The sequence below is a fragment of the Bos mutus genome, chromosome 4, assembly GCF_027580195.1.
Source record: "Bos mutus isolate GX-2022 chromosome 4, NWIPB_WYAK_1.1, whole genome shotgun sequence".
Classification (NCBI taxonomy): domain Eukaryota; kingdom Metazoa; phylum Chordata; class Mammalia; order Artiodactyla; family Bovidae; genus Bos; species Bos mutus.
This window is the reverse complement of record NC_091620.1, coordinates 75,467,863-75,491,103: the sequence shown is the minus strand read 5'-3', so window position 1 is coordinate 75,491,103 and position 23,241 is coordinate 75,467,863. Positions and strand designations below refer to the sequence as shown.

At 36.0% G+C, this 23,241-nt stretch overlaps 1 protein-coding gene across 3 annotated transcripts in view; it reads right to left on the bottom strand.

Moving 5' to 3' along the window:
• The window catches only part of PTPN12 (protein tyrosine phosphatase non-receptor type 12), a 90,855-nt gene that overhangs the window by 33,403 nt on the left and 34,211 nt on the right, over positions 1-23,241 (bottom strand). For 2 of the 3 annotated variants that reach the window (XM_005895257.2, XM_070369670.1), the window contains 4 exons: positions 17,422-17,530; positions 7,035-7,111; positions 5,387-5,482; positions 4,606-4,644 (listed from right to left, as the gene is read on the bottom strand). In XM_005895257.2, coding sequence (XP_005895319.1) covers positions 4,606-4,644; positions 5,387-5,482; positions 7,035-7,111; positions 17,422-17,530 — 321 coding nt within the window. Of the gene's footprint in view, positions 1-4,605; positions 4,645-5,386; positions 5,483-6,600; positions 6,722-7,034; positions 7,112-17,421; positions 17,531-23,241 lie in introns of those variants that run through there. The other variant, XM_070369672.1, reaches the window with a different exon arrangement.

The window sequence follows — 23,241 nt, the reverse complement described above, 5'->3', positions numbered from 1 at the left end:
GGGCTACAGTCCACGGGGTCACAAAGAGTCAGACACGACTGAGCGACTTCACTCACTCACTCACTATACAAGAATAATGTATTAAACTATTCACTTTTATTTGAGATTAGAGAAGGTATAATCAAACAGTATCCTTATTTTCCCATAATACATAGGTATAGAAATAGTAGAATATTCATTTACATTGGTTTCTAGTATCAAGCCTCATTATTTTAAAAATTTAGGTAAGTGAATAAAAGCCTAACTTCATAGAAGACCCAGTGATTCTGATACAAGAAATAATGTAATTTTGCCAGTAAGACCCAATAAAATTGAAGTCTTTATAACTGACAATCTAGCTTAAAATACACATTTTAGCAGTGGGAAATATATCAGTTCTTACTAAATCCTCATAGTTCTACATACAGTAAGTGGAACTGTTACCTATAGGCTGGAATTAACTGTAAGTTGACAATACTGCTCTCAGGGCAAAAAGTAGAACTGCCTAGTATGTCACTTTAACTTAGAGTAAATACTACTAAAATTTTAGAAGGCTTAAAGTCACAAACTTAATTTCCTAGTAGAAGTTTATAGAAAATGATAAATTATTTTGAAGGTTATTTGTTTTTCTTCTTGGTCTTTCACTTAGTAAAGCTTTAATATCTTGAAACAGAAAACAAGTTTATAGGAGATTAGCAAGAACTGAAAGTTTGTGACTTAACATGCCTCTCTTCAGAGCAATGTTGAGTAAAGTTTATATTGGTATTTATATTTCAGGTATGAACTAATTACTGATACAATTGATACCAAAATGTATGTGTTAAACATAATACATGAATTTTATTGTTGTTCAGTTGCTAAGTTGTGTCCAACTCTTCTGTGACCCTTTGGACCACAACAGACAGGCTTCCCTGCCCTTTGCTATCTCCTAAAGTTTGCTCAAACTCATATTCATTGAGTTGATGATGCCACCCAACCATCTCATCCTCTGTCACCCCCTTCTCCTCCTGCCCTCAATCTTTCCCAGCATCAGGGTCTTTAATCTATAGTAATTTGTCATTGGTTTCAGAGATGAGGAAGCTGAAGCTCAGAGGGGGCAGTTCACTGCACCATGTCCAAATGCCAGTAAGTGTAGGTTTGTTTGATTTCATTACCTGTGTTCTTTCCATTAGGTCACACTCTAAGTCAAAGTGGAGATTATCAAAAGAATTCATAGCCTTGACCGATAAAACAACAAAACCAACTAACAAAACACTATGAATCCAAAAAATCATTAGGTTCAAAAAGTTTTAGCATTCAATACAACTTTATCTTTTAAGCATTATTACTGATACACAATGTGAGCTTATTAACAGAAAGAAGAGAAACAAATCCCAAATCTTAAAAGTAACTTAAAAAAAGTTAGGAAGGTGAAATTTAAATTTCGTCATGGAATTCCAGGTGAGCTATTTCAAATCCTGAAAGATGATGCTGTGAAAATGCTGCACTCCATGTGCCAGCAAATTTGGAAAACTCAGCAGTGGCCACAGGACTGGAAAAGGTCAGTTTTCATTCCAATCCCAAAGAAAGGCAATGCCAAAGAATGTTCAAACTACCACACAATTGCACTCATCTCAGCTAGTAAAGTAATACTCAAAATTCTCCAAGCCAGGACTCTGTGGGAGGGGGAGAGGGTGGGATGATTTGGGAGAATGGCATTGAAATATGTATAATATCATACATGAAATGAGTCGCCAGTCCAGATTCGATGCACAATACTGGATGCTTGGGGCTGGTGCACTGGGACGACCCAGAGGGATGGTATGGGGAGGGAGGAGGGAGGAGGGATCAGGATGGGGAACATATGTATGCCTGTGGCGGATTCATTTCGATATATGGCAGAACCAATACAATATTGTAAAGTTTAAAAATAAAATAAAATTTAAAAAAAAAAAAATTCTCCAAGCCAGGCTTCAGTAATACGTGAACCGTGAACTACCAGATGTTCAAGCTGGTTTTAGAAAAGGCAGAGGAACTAGAGATCAAATTGCCAACATCCACTGCTGCTGCTGCTGCTAAGTCACTTCAGTCGTGTCCGACTCCGTGCGACCCCATGGACTGCAGCCTACCAGGCTTCTCCGTCCATGGGATTCTCCAGGCAAGAACACTGGAGTGGGTTGCCATTTCCTTCTCCAATGCATGAAAGTGGAAAGTGAAAGTGAAGTCGCTGAGTCGTGTCTGACTCTTAGTGACCACATGGACTGCAGCCCACCAGGCTCCTCCATCCATGGGATTTTCCAGGCAACAGTACTGGAGTGGGGTGCCATTGCCTTCTCCCCAACATCCACTGGATCATCGAAAAAGCAAGAGAGTTCCAGAAAAAGATCTATTTTTGCTTTATTGACTATGCCAAAGCCTTTGACTGTGTGGATCACAATAAACTGTGGAAAATTCTCAAAGAGATGGGAATACCAGACCACCTGACCAGCCTCTTGAGAAACCTATATGCAGGTCAGGAAGCAACAGTTAGAACTGGACATGGAACAACAGACTGGTTCCAAATAGGAAAAGGAGTACGTCAAGGCTGTATACTGTCACCCTGCTTATTTAACTTACATGCAGAGTACATCATGAGAAACGCTGGGCTGGAAGAAGCACAAGCTGGAATCAAGACTGCCGGGAGAAATATCAATAACCTTAGATATGCAGATGATACCACCCTTATGGCAGAAAGTGAAGAGGAAGTAAAAAGCCTATTGATGAAAGTGAAAGTGGAGAGTGAAGAAGTTGGCTTAAAGCTCAACATTCAGAAAACAAAGATCATGGCATATGGTCCCATCACTTCATGGCAAATAGATGGGGAAACAGTGTCAGACTTTATTTTTGGGGGCTCCAAAATCATTGCAGATGGTGACTGCAGCCATGAAATTAAAAGACTCCTTGGAAGGAAACTTATGACCAACCTAGATAGCATATTCAAAAGCAGAGACATTACTTTGCCAACAAAGGTCCGTCTAGTCAAGGCTATGGTTTTTCCTGTGGTCATGTATGGATGTGAGAGTTGGAGTGTGAAGAAAGCTGATCGAGGAAGAATTGATGCTTTTGAACTGTGGTGTTGGAGAAGACTCCTGAGAGTCCCTCGGACTGCAAGGAGATCCAACCAGTCCATTCTGAAGGAGATCAGCCCTGGGATTTCTTTGGAAGGAATGATGCTAAAGTTGAAACTCCAGGACTTTGGCCACCTCATGCGATGAGTTGACTCATTGGAAAAGACTCTGATGCTGGGAGGGATTGGGGGCAGGAGGAGAAGGGGACGACAGAGGATGAGATGGCTGGATGGCATCACCGACTCAATGCATGTGGGTCTGAGTGAACTCCGGGAGTTGGTGATGGACAGGGAGGCCTGGCGTGCTGCAATTCATGGGGTTGCAAAGAGTCGGACACGACTGGGCGACTGAACTGAACACAACTAATAATAATAATGGTACCGAAGTACATACTGACAATATTTAAACAGGTAATTACTTAACAGTATCTCAGTCTGTATATTAATCTTACACTGTTCATTTTCTGTCCAATATTGCTAATGTTTCCACTACTGGTAACTGATGTAGTTGGGAGGAATGACAAAATTACTAGTAAAAATAAGGCTTTCTAGTGATTTATATATAATAATATTTCACATAACTGAAAGATGAGTATCTTGTTTTATGCAATGTATCCTTGACTGAAAATTTTAATAAGAAGTTTTACAACTTTTAAATCATTTCTTAGTTTAACTATAATGCAATTAATGAACTATACTTGCATGCTGCTGCTAAGTAGCTTCAGTCGTGTCCAACTCTGTGCGACCCCATGGACGGCAGCCCATCAGGCTCCCCTGTCCCCGGGATTCTCCAGGCAAGAACACTGGAGTGGGTTGGCATTTCCTTCTCCAATGCATGAAAGTGAAAAGTGAAAGTGAAGTCGCCCAGTCGTGTCTGACTCTTCGCGACCCCATGGACTGCAGCTTACCAGGCTCCTCCGTCCATGGGATTTTCCAGGCAAGAGTACTTGCATAAGGATACTTCAAATTATCAGATAATTTATTTGTCACATTTATAGATGCTCACGCTTAAACTGAAGATTTAGGAATCAGTTCTACAGGAGATCAGAATGGTTTTGATACTAATTTCATTTGTACATGTTTTTTACCTATGTTAAAAAATTTCAGATTAAGGAATTTTCTTCTCTTCATTTTGGAGATACCATTACAAAAATGTAGTGGAATTGGCAGACAGAAATTAGAAATTTCAAGCTGTAAATTAATCAGAATTATTTTAAATCATTTTTATTGTCCATAAGCAGTGTTCTACTTACAACACCATTAAATATTGGAAGACTACTAAGTAACAATACAGACTCTATTGCTTTAAACATATCATAAAATGTACCTATAAAATATAAAAGTATTTTATGTGTTTAGGGATGATTTGGCTCCTTTTGTTAAAATGAAAGCAATAGCAGAACACACAAAAAAGAGAAGAATTAACTATTTTAACAACTACGGCTAAGAATATAATAAAAGACCAAGAATATATATCCCTAGAAATGAAGTAATAAAAAAAAAATTCCACAATTACTTTAAATGTTAACAGTTATACGTACCCTTCCCATCTCGAATTCACGACAGGCCATTACAATGATCTAAAAATAAGGGGGAAGGGGTGGGATAAGATTGATAATATATCAGTTAAATACAATTTTACTTTTCTAACAAAATGTACATTTCAAGAATTATTTTTATTCTGAGAAGAAGTATACCTGGCCTGTCAAAAAAAGTACATTTAATATTAAAAGTATGAGTTAAACTGGCTTCAAATAACAAGATGTATTTGATTTGAACTGAATTTTTTGAATCTTACAGATATATCTTTTGTAATTAAAATAATGCATTCAGGATATTTACTGAATAGAATAGCACTATTAAATATTTTGCTTACTAAAGGTTGAATGTAACTGTCTTTAAACATGAAGGTTATTACATGTGCTTTCCCATCCCAACAGTTTTATAATGTAATGTTTCAAACATACAGCAAAGTTGAAATAATTTTACACTAAACACTGTATAGCTACCATCTATGTTCTACCATTAACATTTGACAATATTTGTTTTTAATCACATAGATGTCCTTCCACCCATCTATCAGTGTTTGGTAGTTGTCTTATACTACCAACTTAAACCAAGATTTAAAGTACTGCCATACTCTATTCTTGAAATATTTCAACAAATTTCTCAAAATTTAACAAGACAACCTAGCCATCAGTTTCTGTCTTTTTAATAAACTAACTATAGTTAACATAACATTATGGCTCAAAAGTCATATTGTAGGATATAGTTAACACATCATTATGGCTAGAAAATCATGCCATTTCATACAATACTTACTACAACATTGTACTCCCATATCATCCTCCAAAAATCTATTACCGTATTTGCTAAAGGTCCTTGGGTTGCCACATATGCTTTTGGCCCATAAACACCCTAAAAAAGTTAAAAGCATACAAATTATGATTACCAAAAATATTTTCTACCTAAATTTTAAGTTTTCAAATGTTATTAGCATTAATGCTGTTTTCAGCTAAACAATTTCCAAATAATGTTTCTTTAATAACGTATAAAAGCATGACAAAATATATTTCACTTCAGCTTCTGGTGAAACATGGTTCATAGAATTCAAAAGTAAACCTCCTTATGCTATTTTAAAAATTATTAGTTACCTAGGAATTGAAAGCCCTAGTCAACAAAACTAACTAGCAGAAACTTAAAAGCATGCATCAATTCTAAAAAATAAGACTAGAACTAGCTAATAGTTCTTTCTTAGCTAGATTCTTCCATAGCTGTCTTTGGTTTAAGCACCTACTAAATATACTTTTAATAGTAAACCCAAGAATATATCAAACAAACTAGCAGACTAAAATGTTAAACCAGCACATTCAGTGAGCCAGTGTTATTAGGTGCAATTAAAAACTAGAACTTTTAACAAATGTCCTTATAAAAGAACATAAGCCTCAATTATATCTGAAAGAATGAACTATGTATTAGTTTTTTTTTTTCCATATTTATTTGTTTATTTGGTTATGCCAGGTCTTAGTTGCAACACTCAAGATCTTTGTTACTGCATGTGGGAGCTTTCTGTTTGTTTTTTAGTTGCAGTATGTAGGATCTAGTTCCCTGACCAGGGAATGAACCCTTGCATTAGGAGTGGGAAGTCTTAGCCACTGGACCACCAGGGAAGTCCCTATGTATTAGTTTTTGTTTAACTATTAGTTTTGGGCTCTGCCATATTTGTAATAAAATTGACTTTTCAGGAAAAGCTTTTATTTAGAACCATAATTCTTCAATGTTGACATTAATTCTACCATATAACTCTTACCACCTTAATATTTTTCTCAACAAAATACTGTAAAATAGATTCAAAAGCACAGAGTAACAGAACAAAATAGTCTTATTTACTCAAGTAGCAGTCTGAATCTCTCTACTGATAAATACCCTATATGGTTCATTAACAGAAATGACTAAGTACATTTGTGCACATAACAAACGAGACAATTTAGCAATCAGTAAAGGCTTCCCAGGTGGCTTGGTGGTAAAGAACCTGCCTGCCAATGCAGGAGATGTGGATTCGATCCCTGGGTCTGGAAGATCCCCTGGAGAAGGAAACGGCAACCCACTCCAATATTCTTGCCTGGGGAAATCTCACGAACAGAAGAACCTGGCAGGCTACACAGTCCATGGGGGTCAACAAAAGTTGGACATGACTTAGCAACTAATCAGCAACAAAGGTGTTTATAATAAGCCTTCAATACAAAAGAAGAAACACACAAACAAAAAAACTTTATCTCCACTATCATAAAATTAAGCAAAAATCTTTAATAAGGATGCTAGACAGAAAACATAAAAATACGTCATGGCTGTGGCTTTACTTCTTTTACCGTTGGCATCACATTAGGCAATTTAAAATTTTTTAATAAAACTAGTATTGTAGGAAGTCATTAAATATGGCAGAGAAACACCATTTAAAATTAATACATACCTTAATAAAATTTGCATTGATATAGTCTGAATCTTGAGAAGGAGTCTTTAAAGTCAACTTAACTCGGCTATGATCAACTACAGGGAAAAAAAGGGATTTTTAAAATAACGTCCTATAAGCAGACAAGTTTTTTTCCCTAATGAACCATAAATAAGATTAAATAACTAAAATTATTTACTTAAGAAAAATGAATGAAAACTGACTTTTAAGTATAAGCAGGGTAATTTCTAACATCATATTGATAGGAAGTGGGTCTCATTGTAAAGCTGTGTTTCAAAGTAGGAATCAGAATATTCAGGACCTCTTTTAAAAATATAAAGTCCTGAGCATCATCTTAGATTTACTATACAAGAGTTTAGGATTTACATGTCTACAGTTTTTAATAAGCACTAAAACTTAATACATTAGTTTGTCAAAATTCTTTTAAGGAACTCTAACTTTCATATTTTATAAGAAATTATGAAAATTAAGTTTAAAAAATTAGGTAAAAGTGACAAATAAATTAGATGACGTATGAAAAGTGCTGAATACTTCACTTGACAAATAATATTTATTATTGGGTAGTGTTCACTCAGCTAATTTGGTGTCAGCTGGTACCTCCACCATTAAATTACTCTTTTCTTTTGTACTTAGTAAGTATCTGGGGCTAGACTTTGAGCCTATGAAATCCTACTAAAGTAGTAGGATCACCTAATTTCATGGTCCTAATTAATAGATGCTTACTCCTTGGAAGGAAAGTTATGACCAACCTATATAGCATATTGAAAGCAGAGACATTACTTTGCCAACAAAGGTCCGTCTAGTCAAGGCTATGGTTTTTCCTGTGGTCATGTATGGATGTGAGAGTTGGACTGTGAAGAAAGCTGAGCGCCGAAGAATTGATGCTTTTGAACTGTGGTGTTGGAAAAGACTCTTGAGAGTTCCTTGGACTGCAAGGAGATCCAACCAGTCCATTCTAAAGGAGACCAGTCCTAGGTGTTCTTTGGAAGGACTGATGCTGAAGCTGAAACTCCAGTACTTTGGCCACCTCATGTGAAGAGTTGACTCATTGGAAAAGACTCTGATGCTGGGAGGGATTGGGGGCGGAAGGAGAAGGGGACGACAGAGGATGAGATGGCTGGATGGCATCACCGACTCAATGGACTTGAGTTTGAGTGAACTCCGGAAGTTGGTGATGGACAGGGAGGCCTGGCGGGCTGCAATTCATGGGGTTGCAAAGAGTCAGACACGACTGAGCGACTGAACTGAACTGAACTAAACTGAATAACATGTAACATGCCACAATCATTTCAGTTGTTTCTAATCCAGGGACAATTATTAAAGGCAATTAAAATACAAAAAGACATACAGAAATGGTAACAAATACAAATAAACTTAAACTTTTTGTTTTTTGGCCTCGCTGCATGGCATGCAGGATCTTAATTCCTCAACTAGGAATTGAACCTGTGACCCTGCAGTGAAAGTGTGGAGTCCTAACCACTGGAATGTCAAAAAAGTCCCCTAGCAAACATTTTAAGAATAATAATTAATTTATTAGTCAACAAACTGAATTTATACATTAATATAAAGGTCCAGTTCTGCTAATTTTATTTATTTATTTTTGGTGAAATCTTCTTTGGAAATATGTAGGAAGAGATATATAAGAAAGACATACTAGTTTCCAATTAAAATTATTTATCCCCTTCCCATGTTTCCAGGAAAGAGAATACATACATGTGTATCAATGCTTTGTTTCTTGTTTCATTACATCCTACATGTCTTTTTTAAAAAGCCATTTTAGATCAGAAATGTACATATAAAAAATGCTATGCTTTGGGTAAATGATAATAGAACAATTCTGAAGTTAGTACAATGGCAGTTAAATAACCATATGATGCTTCTTCTTACCATGTTTGCCAATAATGATAGGTTCCAATTAATACAAAGTATCTCAAAGACAAAGACTTTGTACAATAGTTGGCTGACCATTGAACCCTTAGTAAATGTTTCTGGGGACTGTGAATCCAGATGAGAACAGTGGCTCCCAAATGATAGCCAATACTGGTGCCAAGCTGCTTGCTACATACAAGTTGGGAAATTTTTTTAAAAAATTCTCTGGAAAATTTTATGTGTATATAAAAATAAAACAGTATAATGAACTTCATCTATCTATTACCCATCTTCAACATTTTGCCACTCTCATTTCATCTATTGCTGATCATACAGCAATGAGGGGCTGGGGAAAATAACTTAGAAAGCAAGATTTCTGAGTCCCATATTCTGCAGTAAGTCTGATTCAGTCAGTTCAAGATGGGGCACAGAAATGGGATTTTTTTTTTTTTTTAATGAAATAACGCCATTAGAAACAACATGATGGACCTAGAGACTATCATACCAAGTGAAGTCAGAAAGAGAAAAATACTGTAGGACATCACTTATATTTGGAATATAAAACAGGACACAAATGAACATATCTATGAAACAGAAACAGATTGACAGATATAGAAAACAGACTTCTGGTTGCCAAGGGGGAGAGTGGAAGGGGAAAGAAGGATTGGGAATTTGAGATCAGCAGATGCAGACTATTATATATAGGATGGATAAACAATAAGGACCTACTGTATAGCACAGGAAACTATTCAATATCCTGTGATAAGCCATAATGAAAAGGATTATGAAAATGTATATGTATTACTAAATTACTCTATTGTACAGCAAAAACTAACACAACATTGTAAATCAACTATACTTGAATAAGAATTTTTTAATGGCTTTTTTTTTAAACACTCTAAGGCACAGGCAAATTTTCTAGTCACTACTTCATACTGTATAATCACAGAATATGATTGAGAATATAAAAATCAATATTATGCTGTGTATAACATAGTATGTGTATTTTAATACTCTTTATCAGTGGTTCTATTAAGCATAAACATGAAGAGAAATAACTTAAAGAATATGAAAGAAATTATTGTTTTCATTTCATGGTTTTGCTGCCTGCTTCTGCAGTCTCCCAGGAGCCATTTCCAAATAGATAAAACCAGTATTCGCTACACAGGAGGCTCTTTAAAGTAGTAGCTTTTTTCTTCTTCAACAAACATCTATTCCAGCGACAAATAAACACACACACACCAAACAATATATAAATATATTGTTGCCTCCAAGAAAACACACACCTATTGATAAATCCTAGGTGTGAAAAATAAAAGAATCTTCATAATAACATTGGAATAGGCAGAATACCCTGATCCATCACTTCTAAAGGCTAGCCAGCTCAGTTTTAGCCCTTTCAACAAACAAAAGCAACAGGTCATCCTTGACACAGGAGTATCCAGAAATTTCTTAATTATAGGCCTGGTCTCAGTGGTCTAGCATAAAATAAACCAAATCTCCCAGATAGCCTGAGAAAAACCTAAGTGATCTTTGAATAGTGATGAAATTACTTTTAATGGATCAAACGCAATAATGTCTGCTCTTGCCACTTCAAGTCAACATTATACTAGAGGTTTTAGCCAGTGAAATAAGTCAAAACAGACACTCAGATTGGAAAGAAAGGAGTAAAACTATCATTATTTGTAAATGACATGATTCTGATATGTCAAAAATCCTAACATTTCCACAGAAAAATTACTAAGATAAATGAGTCCAGGAAGGTCGTGGTCGTTTAGTCACTAAGTCATGTCTGACTCTTGTGACCCCAGGGACTGTGGCCTGGAAGGCTTCTCTCTCCGAAGGTCAGTGGATTAAAAAAAAAAAAAAAAAAAATCGATGTGCAAATATGAACTATATTTCTATATACTAGTAACAAAAATCTTGAAAATAAAATTAAAATAATTCCATTCACAACAGCATAAAAACTTTTTACAAGAAGAAATACAAGATTTGTACACTGAAAACCATAAAACACTGCTGAGAGAAATTAAAGATTTAAATAAACAGAGTTGTCTTATATATATGGTTCCCTGGTGGCTCAGATGGTCAAGAATCCACCTACAGTGCAGGAGACCTGGGTTCGATCCCTGGGTTGGGAAGATCCCTTGGAGAAGGGCATGGCAACCCACTCTAGTATTCTTGCCTGGAGAATCCCCATGGACAGAGGAGCCTGATGGGGTTGCAAAGAGTCGGATACGACTGAGCGACTAAGCACAGCACATATATAGACATAAACACTTTCTTTATCCATTCATCCGTTGATGAACACTTAGATTCAAAGAGTCAATATGGTTTAAAATTGCAATTATCCTTAAACTGATCCATAGATTCAACACAATCCTTATTAAAATTCCAGTAGGAATTTTTGCAGAAATTGACAAGCTTATCTCAGAATTTATATGGAAATGCAAAGGACTGAGAATAACCAAACCAATTTTTTAGGAGAACACTTCTTGCCTTTAAAACTTACTATAAAGCTACAACGATCAAGATACTGTGATCTGGTGTCAATGAAATAGAATTAAGGGTTCAGAAATAAACTCTTACATTTACAGTCAAATTATTTCCAACAGAAGAGCTAAGGCAATTCAGAGGAGAAAGGATAATTTTCAACAAATGGTGCTGGAACAATGCCACGTGCTGAAAGATTATTTTAGATCCTTACCTGATACCATATTAAAAATTAACTCAAAATAGACTATACACTTAAATGCAACAGCTAAGACTATAATATTTACAGGAATGAAATGAAAAATCACAGAAGAAAATCTTTGTCATTCTGGATTAGGCAAAGAGTTCTTGGACTGAACATGAAAAGCATGACCCATAAAACGGATAAACTGGACTTCATGAAAATTAAAAGTGTGCATTAAGACACCACTAAGAAAATGAAAAGACAAACCATAAACTGGAGAGGGGGCGGGGGCCGGGGGGGGGAGGTGCAAATCATAATATCTGAAAAAAGACTTGTATCTGGGGTATATAGAAAACTTTTATAACTAAATAGGATAAAAAATCAATTAAAAAAATACTGCGAACGCTTTGAAGAGACTGTTCACACCTTTATCCATTATCAGATATCTGCTGATGGACACTTAGGTTGCTTGGCAACTGTAAATCATGCTGATATGAATACTGGGATGCATGTATCTCTTTAAATTAGTGTTTTTGTTTTTTTGTGTATATACAGCCAGGAGCAAAACTGTTGGATCATATGATAGTTCTACTTTTTTTTGTTTCTTGAGAAAACTCCATACTGTTTTCCACAGTGGCTGAATGAATTGACATTCCCATCAACAGTATAAAGAGTCCCCATCTTAAAAATGGGTCAACTTTATGATACGTAAATTATACCACAATAAGGCTGTTTAAAAAAACAAAAAAATAAACTGCAAGCACTGGTCATGCTAAATACTCGAAATTGTCCATTTGCACTATTCTTATGACAGAAGGAAAATATGTATCTCTAAAAACTATTACTATTAATTTAATTTTCCAAATTAAAATGATTAGAAATTTATTGGAAACTGACCTATCAAACCTTAAATAACTTAAAAGTAAAAAGGTACTGCTACTCTGCCTATAGCACAATGTTTAAGAGCTCAGACTCTAGGGCAAGGTTCCTCAACCTCAGCGCTAATTTTTATTTGACCTTGGCTAATTCTCTGTTGTGAGGAGGCTGTGGCCTCCGGATTGTAGGATGCAGTAGCTTCCCTGTCCTCTACCCACTAGATGCCAGTAGCAGCCTGCTCACTCCACATCCTAGTTGTAATAACCAAACAACCAAACCACGTCTAGCATTGCTAAATGTCTGTCCCTTTAGGAGCAAAATCACTGTGGCTGAAAACCAATGCTTTGGATACAAACTGCCCGGGTTTAAATTCTCACCACACTATTAGCTGTGTGGCAAGCTATTTAAGTTGGTGATGGACAGGGAGACCTGACGTGCTGCAGTCCACGTGGTCTCAGAGTCGGACACAACTAAGCGACTGAACTGAACTGAACTGAACTGAAGCTGTTTAACCTTTGTCTCAATTTTTTATCTGCAAAATGGCATACAATAGTACCTCCCTCAGTTTTGTTTTGATGATTATGGTAAATAATTCATTTCCTAAAGAAACTGGCAAACAATACAAAGCAAGGCTTTTATTTTTCAGAGGACCAGTGGAACAGCACTGAACTTCCCCATCTATCTCTAGTTAAAATTAATAAAGCTTCCTCCTATTCTCAGTTTTCTCTCTGTAACTCCTACTACATTATTATCAATAGCACTAACCACTATGAGAGACCACACATGTCATTTGACTTGTTCATTGCCTTGCCTACACTATAAGCTCTACAAGGGCAGGGTATTTGGTCAGGTTGTTTTCTGCAGCACATAGTATATGTTCAAAGCTTCTTGTAAAATGAATGAATGAAACAACATATGAAAACAGAAACCTGAAGCTGTTTGAGATTCATTTCCTCAGATGGTAAAAAAACAAGGTGGAAACACTGTTTCTTTAAGAGTGTGCACATTAATTCCCTCTCTTCATTCCAAAGCAAAAACCACAACCCAGTTGTGGATGTGACTAGTGACAGAAGCAAGGTCCGATGCTGTAAAGAGCAATATTGCATAGGAACCTGGAATGTTACGTCCACGAATCAATGCAAATTGGACATGGTCACAGTAGATGGCAGGAATGAATGTCACCATTTTAGGAATCAGAAAATTAAAATGAACTGCAATGGGTGAATATAACTCAGATGACCATTACATCTACTACTGTGGGCAGGAATCCCTTAGAAGAAATGGAGTAGCCTTCATAGTCAACAAGAGTCGGAAATGCAGTACTCGGATGCAATCTCAAAAACGACAGAATGATCTCTGTTCATTTCCAAGGCAAACCATTCAATATCATGGTAATTCAAGTCTATGCCCTGACCAGTAATGCTGAAGAAGCTGAAGTTGAATGGTTCTATGAAGACCTACAAGACCTTCTAGAACTTACATCCAAAAAAGATGTCCTTTTCATTATAGGGGACTGGAATGCAAAAGTAGGAACTCAAGAAACACCTGGAGTAACAGGCAAATTTGGCACTGGAGTACAGAATGAAGCGGGGCAAAGGCTAATAGAGTTTTGCCAAGAGAATGCATTGCTTATAGCAAACTCCCTCTTCCAACAACACAAGAGAAGACTCTACACATGGACATCATCAGATGGCCAACACTGAAATCAGACTGATTACATTTTTTGCAGCCAAAGATGGAGAAGCTCTACACAGTCAGCAAAAACAAGACCAGGAGCTGACTGGCTCAGATCAGGAACTCCTCATTGCCAAATTTAGACTTAAATTGAAGAAAGTAGGGAAAACCACTAGACCATTCAGGTATGACCTAAATCAAATCCCTTACGATTATACAGTGGAAGTGAAAAATAGATTTAAGGGACTAGATCTGATAGACAGAGTGCCTGATGAACTATGGATGGAGGTTCATGACATTGTACAGGAGACAGGGATCAAGACCATCCCTAAGAAAAAGAAATGCAAAAAAGGAAAACGGCTGTCTGAGGAGGCCTTACAAATAGCTGTGAAAAGAAGAGAAGCCAAAAGCAAAGAAGAAAAGGAAAGCTACCCATTTGAATGCAGAGTTCCAAAGAACAGCAAGGAGAGATAAGAAAGCCTTCCTCAGTGATTGACGCAAAGAAACCGAGGAAAACAACAGAATGGGAAAGACTAGAGATCTCTTCAAGAAAATTAGAGATACCAAGGGAACATTTCAGGCAAAGATGGGCTCAATAAAGGACAGAAATGGTATGGACCCAACAGAAGCAGAAGATATTAAGAAGACGTGGGAAGAATACACAGAGGAACTATACAAAAAAGATCTTCACAACCCAAAATCACGATGGTGTGATCACTCACCTAGAGCCAGACATCCTGGAATGTAAAGTCAAGTGGGCCTTAGGAAGCATCACTACGAACAAAGTTAGTGGAGGTGATGGAATTCCATTTGAGCTATTTCAGCTATATATGCAGACTACATCATGAGAAATGCTGGGCTGGATGAAGCACAAGCTGGAATCATGATTGCTGGGAGAAATATCAATAACCTCAGATATGCACATGGAGAAGGAAATGGCAACCCACTCCAGTATTCTTGCCTGGAGAATCCCAGGGACAGAGGAGCCTGGTGGGCTGCCATCTATGGGATCGCACAGAGTCGGACATGAATGAAGCGACTGAGCAGCAGCAGCAGCAGATACGCCGATGACACCACCCTTATCACAGAAAGTGAAGAAGAACTAAAGAACCTACTGATGAAAGTGAAAGAGGTGAGTGAAAACATCAGCTTTAAACTCAACATTCAGAAAACTAAGATTATGGCATCCGGTCCCATCACTTCATGGCAAACAAATGGGGAAACAGTGGAAACAGTGTCAGACTTTATTTTTCTGGGCTCCAAAATCACTGCCAATGGTGACTGCAGCCATGAAATTAAAAGATGCATGCTCCTTAGAAGGAATGTTATGACCAACCTAGACAGCATATTAAAAGGCAGAGACATTACTTTGCCAACAGAGGTCTGTCTAGTCAAGGCTATGGTTTTCCAATAGTCATGTATGGATGTGAGAGTTGGACTATAAAGAAAGTTGAGGACTGAAGAACTGATGCTTTTGAACTGTGGTGTTGGAGAAGACTCTTGAGAGTCCCTTGGACTGCAAGGAGATCCAACCAGTCCATCCTAAAGGAGATCAGTCCTGAGCGTTCATTGGAAGAACTAATATTGAAGCTGAAACTCCAATACTTTGGCCACTTGATGTGAAGAGCTGACTGATTTGAAAAGACCCTGATAGTGGGAAAGATTGAAGGAAGGAGGAGGAGACAGACACAGAGGATGAGACGGTTGGATGGCATCACTGACTCGATGGACATGAGCTTGGGTCAACTCCAAGAACTGGTGTTGGACAGGGAGGCCTGGCGTGCTGTGGTCCATGGGGTTGCAAAGAGTTGGACACGACTGAACTGAACTGAACATTAATTCCAGAGCATAATAAGAGTACCTCAAAATTATATTGCTTAATTTAAAAGAACTGTTCAGAAACCCATACTATTCACTACTCTGAAGTGGTTTGGTAAGAAAAGTGAATTATATTTTCCAAAACCTTAATGAGTGGTTACTATGTGCTAGGGACAACTGTAAGCATTGTACATGCACAAAATAATCTTTTAAGGTAATTATTATTTTAATCTCCATTTTGAAGATGAAGAAACCAAAGCACAGAAAGGATACATCCAAAATTACATAGATAACAGTTGACAGAGGCAGGATTTGAACTTCCAGTCAGAGCTCTTTATTATGCTCTGTTGCCACTTTATAACTGTGCTGCTACCAGCCACCCACAGATCCCATATCTGAAAGTAAAGTTGAATAACAACAGAAAGATGAAGGATTAAATTTATGCAAAGAGGACAGTAAGAAAGAAGGAAGAAGACAAGTGCGGGATGAGGCAATTTGAAAAAGGGTTATTATAGAAGAAGGAAATTTAAAAAATAGTGACTGGTCAACAACATCAAAACAGTTAACAGAAAAGAATAAGCACTAATTAACAACAACAACAATAGTAATAAAAGACTACCGAATATGATAATTAAAGTCACTGGAAAATTTATCAAGGACATTTTAGAGAGAATAAACTTTAGGAATGAATGAAATTTTGTCAATTATACTTCAATAAAGCTAGAAAAAAAAGGATGAAAGCAGAGTTGAGAGAATGGTATCCTGGAATGTACAGATTTCTAGATAAGAAGGAAAAGAGAAAGACTATTGGCAGCTTTAAAAGACAGCAGGTATGATATAAATTTTTAACTTTTACAGTTAAAGGTATTCTGATAGAAAACTATACTGTTTAAGAATATAATTATATTATCATTATTAGAATATAATGCTATCAGTCTTAGGCATGCCCTCAGAGATACATACCATGCTCTTAGACTAGTAAGAACAGCAGACACACAAGCATGAATCATGGTTCATTTTTTTTTTCATGGTTCATTTTTAATGCTCAATTAATCAATTATAGTTCTTATGAATAGAAAATAGATGAGTTAATATTTTTAGCATTTTATAAAATGTATTATACTTATTGAATTATGTCTGTATTATTTTATTTTTTATAAAAAATTTCTCTGAACAGGGAGTCCACAAAAGATATTTTTACTTGGATTTTTCAGATTTGAAAGTGGGGCAGTATCAGAGTAATTATTACACTTAAAGGGAAAAAAATGAACAGTAAAATAACAACAACAAAATCTACTATCATAAGGAAAGGCAAGCACAACCACAAATTATTATCTTGTAGTATAACTTGAAAGAAAAGCTCATCATTATTTTCTTAACAAATGAACTCATTAGGAAGAAGAAAGCTAGTTTAAGGTATAAAACTATTAATTAGCATATCCATTTGTTCCTTTAATGGCATTTTAAACTTACATGGCAGTATGTCCTTATATCTGTTCTTTTTAACATTTTCTTCTTTTTCTCCAGTGGCTGTGGGATAAATCTTTTCTGTTCTATATTTGGTTGACAATCTTCTTAGTCGCTTAAAATCAAAAGAAAAGAAGATTCAAATTCAGAAAAAATCAGTATTTCAAAATGTTAATGAAAATTTGAATGATAATAAGCTCTTCATTGAATTTTGCTAACCCCAATTTCTCACAACTCATTTTCTTATTTTTCTAAATTCACGGTATCTCCCTAACCCTTTGTAATTAAACCCTTAATAATTAACCCTAATTTTTTTTTCTTAGCATAAGAGCAAACATAAGATTAATATTCCAAGTAGCAATTTTAAAAGGAGGGCAGTAGAATAAAAGTGGTAAAGAATCCCCCTGACAATGCAGGACTCAAGAGACTGGGTTTGATCTCTGGGTGAGGAAGATCCCCTGGAGTAGGAAATGGAAACCCGGTCCAGTATTCCTGCCTGGAAAGTTCCATGGACAGAGGAGCCTGGCAGGTTACAGTCCATGGAGTCACAAACAGTTGCACATGACTGAGCAACTGAGCACAACACGGCACCAGATATAAATAATTTTATTTAAAGAAACCATTAATAAGCTGAGTCAGAATATTTAACTCAGCATCCGAAAAACAAACTTTACAATCACACCTAAAAGGTTATATAGAAGTTGTTATTTCTTCTCTCAGTAAACCTTGAGCACCCATGATGTGCCAGGCTCCTTCCAAGGCATAAGCTAATAATTACTTATAAGACACTGCAAAACAAAGTTCTTTGATACTCAATTGGAAATGTTCAACAAAGACCAATTCTGCTTATTCAGTGTATAACAGAAGTGGCTTGTGAGTTGGTGAGAAATTCTTACCACATACGGCAGTAGGGATGTTCTTGGGCTGGAATATTTCTGCATGTCAGGAATACACTTCCTGCTTTCAGAAGCACTGAAAGTCAGCATTGTGAATTGTTTAAATTCACTACTCAACCACATTGCTGAAATCTAATTTCAAAGGAACCTACTTTCTTCCAGGCTTAAAAACATATCGAAGGCATTCTGGTTTTACTATTGAACAAAAGTATTAAATACAAATGAAAAAGATGCCTGGTAACATTTAATTTTTTCACCATTTTATTTTTGTTCCTTGTGATACTGATAATTAAGCAACTAAGAATAGTATGTCTATATTTTTACAGACAGAACTTTAATTGAAGATCTTTAACTTATTCTTGTATTGACATACTTAACCTTTAACATTTGAAATAATCTTAAAGTAAACCCTCACATACAGAATGGTAAGCTTTTTTGTTCTTCTCTGAAAAACTCCTAAATTTTATCATCCCAATCTTAAAGACCTAAAGCAGGAATATATGTTTTTTAAAATGAAAAATCTTAACTAGAATTCTGTTTTGCACAGGCACAATGCCAAAGCAAAACTGTTCACTTTTATGATGTTATTTCCTGTAGTAATAAAGTTTTCAAAGTATGTAAGTGCATGGGGGGGGGCAGGGAATTGTAGTTATTTAGAAAGTAATGACCAACCTAGATAGCATATTGAAAGCAGAGACATTACTTTGCCAACAAAGGTCCGTCTAGTCAAGGCTATGGTTTTTCCAGTGGTCATGTATGGATGTGAGAGTTGGAGTGTGAAGAAAGCTGAGCGCCGAAGAATTGATGCTTTTGAACTGTGGTGTTGGAGAAGACTCTTGAGAGTCCCTTGGACTGCAAGGAGATCCAACCAGTCCATTCTAAAGGAGATCAGCCCTGGGATTTCTTTGGAAGGAATGATGCTAAAGGTGAAACTCCAGTACTTTGGCCACCTTATGCGAAGAGTTGACTCATTGGAAAAGACTCTGATGCTGGGAGGGATTGGGGGCAGGAGGAGAAGGGGACGACAGAGGATGAGATGGCTGGATGGCATCACTGACTCGATGGACATGAGCTTGGGTGAACTCCGGGAGCTGGTGATGGACAGGGAGGCCTGGCGTGCTGCAATTCATGGGGTCGCAAAGAGTCGGATACGACTGAGCGACTGGAATGAACTGAACTGAGAAAGTAAATGGGCGGGTTGGTGAGGGTGTGGGAAAACCAGAACTTTGACACAACACTGGTAGAAAACAATATTAGCACAACCCCTAAGGAGGGTAATTTGGCAATTACAAATACACATAACCTCTTTACCTAGGAACTGCACTTCTACAAAGTTGTTCTCTAGATTAATGGCACACGCTCATGAAATGAAGTACACATAAAGTTATTTATGGCAGAATTATTTATAATAGGAAAAGAACACAAAATTGGAAAAGACAGTAGAGGCCTGGCTAAAAAGATTTGTTTCATTTACAGAAGCAGATATGATAGGGTTGAAAACAAATGACGAAGCTCTTAATATACAGTGATATGGAAAGATCTCAAAAATATATATGAAGTGTAAAAAAGCAGAACACAATAGTGTATATATTAGTGTCAAAAATATTTATTTGTATATGCTTGTACATGTATAAAACATCTCTGAAACTATTTACAAAGGTTGTTGTCTATGGGGAAGAGAATATGGATGAGAAGGAAACATTACTACACATTCTTTCTTACATTCTGGATTATATGAATGCATTACCTATTCAAAAATAAAATTGTTTAAAAAAATAAAAGCAAAAAAGATTATTCACGATTTCTTTATTCTACATTAACAAAGATCTCCTAGTTACTTACATATTTATCTTGCATATTTAGTCAGAGTTTTCGTATTTTCTCTGCTCGAAGATTCTCAAATATAGTATCAATGTATTACAAAATAGAATGTGACTAACAGAAAGACAGCAATCCAAACATTAGCAGAAACACAGGGGTAAGAGAATATAACTTAGGTAACTATCATTGAAAAAAAAAATAAGCACACACTAAAAAAACAAAACAAACAAACAAAAAAACTACAAGGAAAAGGAAAGAGGGGATGAATTTAATTGTAAAATGTAAATGTACTTCTGGAATACCTGCTCCAGTCACTCCAAGCATTTCTTTTTTTTATAAGATAAATTATGTTATTTAAATGTGCAAATTAAAATTTTTATAGGAAATTACTTTTCATTTCTCATATAATGAAACTTTAAGAACACTTTTGTGTACAAGTAAATATCTAATTTGAGTCTGAATTTTTATAGATCCAGTTTTCTTAAAGACTAACACAACATGGGATGTTTTTCTACAGTCATGCTTCCAACAAATCTATGTAAGTAGCATACTTAGAAATTTTCTTACCTCTTAGAGATACTAATCTATGATATAGTATAAATAAAACCATGGTGCTTCGTTAAACATAAAAAATTGACATAAAAAATTCTACCCAACTATATTAAAAAATATATCTTCAAATAGGAACTTATTTCCTAACAAAAAGTCAGCTTTATAGTTAGTTGGTTGAATTAAAATTCTTGATCTGAAACTCTAGCTATAAGACACTGAATATATTTAACCTGTGTCTCCTCCTCTGCAATCTGAGGACAATAACTACTCGCAGCAAAGAGCCTGGCATTTACAAAACGGGCTCATTAATTGTTAACAAGTACTTGTTAACAAGTAGTTAACAACTACTTACATATTTCTGAAATTCTTTAAATGTTATTTGCTACTACAATTTTCTTTCTTTCTTTAAATAAAGCCTTTTCTAGATCAGAGATCAAAAGGCATCATCATATATTCTAGGCAATTTGTTTTCCTGGGAGTGTTGCATATTATAAAGCATGCTTCATTCATACTGTCAATTTCGAGCATGCTTCACAATCACCTGGAGGGCTTGTTAGACGAGAGACTGCAGGGACCCATCCTCAGAATTTGTATTTAATGAGTTCCCCAGTGATGCTGCTGCTGCTGTCTGGAGTCTGTGCTTAAGAACCCCTGGTGTAAAGTATGTTCATGAAGGAGTATAGTGACTGAACTACATGATACATACATAAAGAGAATGCATGCTATTTACTAAACTTTAAACTCTATGAGTACAAGATTACTGTCAGATTAAAAAATATAATGCCCTGTATTACTAGAGCATACTTAATGCTTATATGTTAAATAGGTTAATTTTAGAATAAGATCTGAATGCTGGGCTAAACAAAAGAAAATGGTTTCATTCTTTTAATACCACATAAAATGTAATGTCTCAGTAGTGCTTGGAGGAAACATAGCACCACCAAGGTTTATTTAACTATATGAAATGGAAAGTACTTACACATATAATGTAATTTTAACTTCCTGACCACCATTTCCATTATCTGTAGTGATGTTGTCACTATGAAATTGAGAAACAGGCCATAACGTACAAAGGAACGTTATTTTTAAGTACAGTGCTATGTGACAGTTGTATGAGAACAGCACTGAACCAAACATGAATAAAAATTATTTATTTATGAAGTTACACATAATTATACTAAAGCAAGAAAATCATTGTCCTAACTGAGCAAAAATATAGCTAAATGGTATATTTACATAAACTGTACTATTCACACCCTTTACAATGTGTGGCTTTTTAACTAAGCAAAGGAAAAAACCTTTAAGAAAGACATTTTCAGCTACCCTTAAGAGTCTTGAGAAAAATCACATAATAAACTCATATGATTCCACTCTAGAGTTTCTATTCTATGAAGCAAGTCTGGTCATTTTAAATCCCACACCTGAAAATTCTCCAATGCGTCTATCATGCCCTAGATAAATTACCAAATCCTTTAATTTTAACATATTTTGAAAGCTGCCTGTCTAATTTCCCATCTTCTTTTTATAACACTCTCTCACACAGAGTATGACACTTCAGACATATAGATTTACCACCACCGCCGCCGCCACCAGCAAACCGTCCACCCCTCATCACAGTTCTACAGGTTTTACTCTTTCTGGTGAGTTAACAGGAGGACTCTGGCTAGAGTGTTATTTCCTTTCTGAACCCTCTCTTAAACCTTCCCTTCCTCATTGCTCCCAATTCCCAGAACTAAGTAGTCAAGAATTCATTGCTGTATTACCACTTGTGAAAAGTATTTATAGTTTAATGTCTCACCCATTAGACTATAATACTGAAGACAGAGACGGGGTATTTTATTGTACTTTATAAACTAGTGCAGTGCAAATCACATTAAAACGAGTGATTTCAAGAACTGTTTAATTAGACTTCTCAGGCAAGTCACAGTCTTTGATATGTTAGAATTTGTGATGCAAACAAAAACAGGGTTTAACAATCACTGTGTTTTAACGTTTCAAACAAATCACTTTCTCTTTACTTTTTAAAAACACAAAAGGTTTACTCCCCAATCCTAAATCAGTAACTGATTCTCAGAGGCCTCTAAAGCCATATACAATATGACTAACCTCTTTAAGGTATCCAGTTGTGCGTCAAGACTTGGTTCTTTAAAAGGGTACTTTCCTTGTTTATCTAAGGACCAAAGCTAATGAGAATGTGTTTGTGACGCTTGTTGACTCCAGAACTGTCTACTCGATTGTCCACTGGGTGTCCTACAGGCATCACAAAATGTCCAAAGCACATGTCCAAACAGCACCACCATTCAACAGTTGCTCAAGCCTAAAACCTGGGAATCATCCTGACTCCTACATTTACCTCCTCTCACCTCAACATCCAATCAATCCATTGGCAAGCTGTGTTAGCTCCACCCCTCAAATTTATCTAATTCTCTTCATACTAACCAAACAGACTTAGAATTCAGAGTACATGTAGACAAGAACAAGTATTAAATTTGATTCTTACCTGGATTTTCAATCAGGACAATTAAGAAAACAAATGGACAGAAAAACAGTAGAGCTT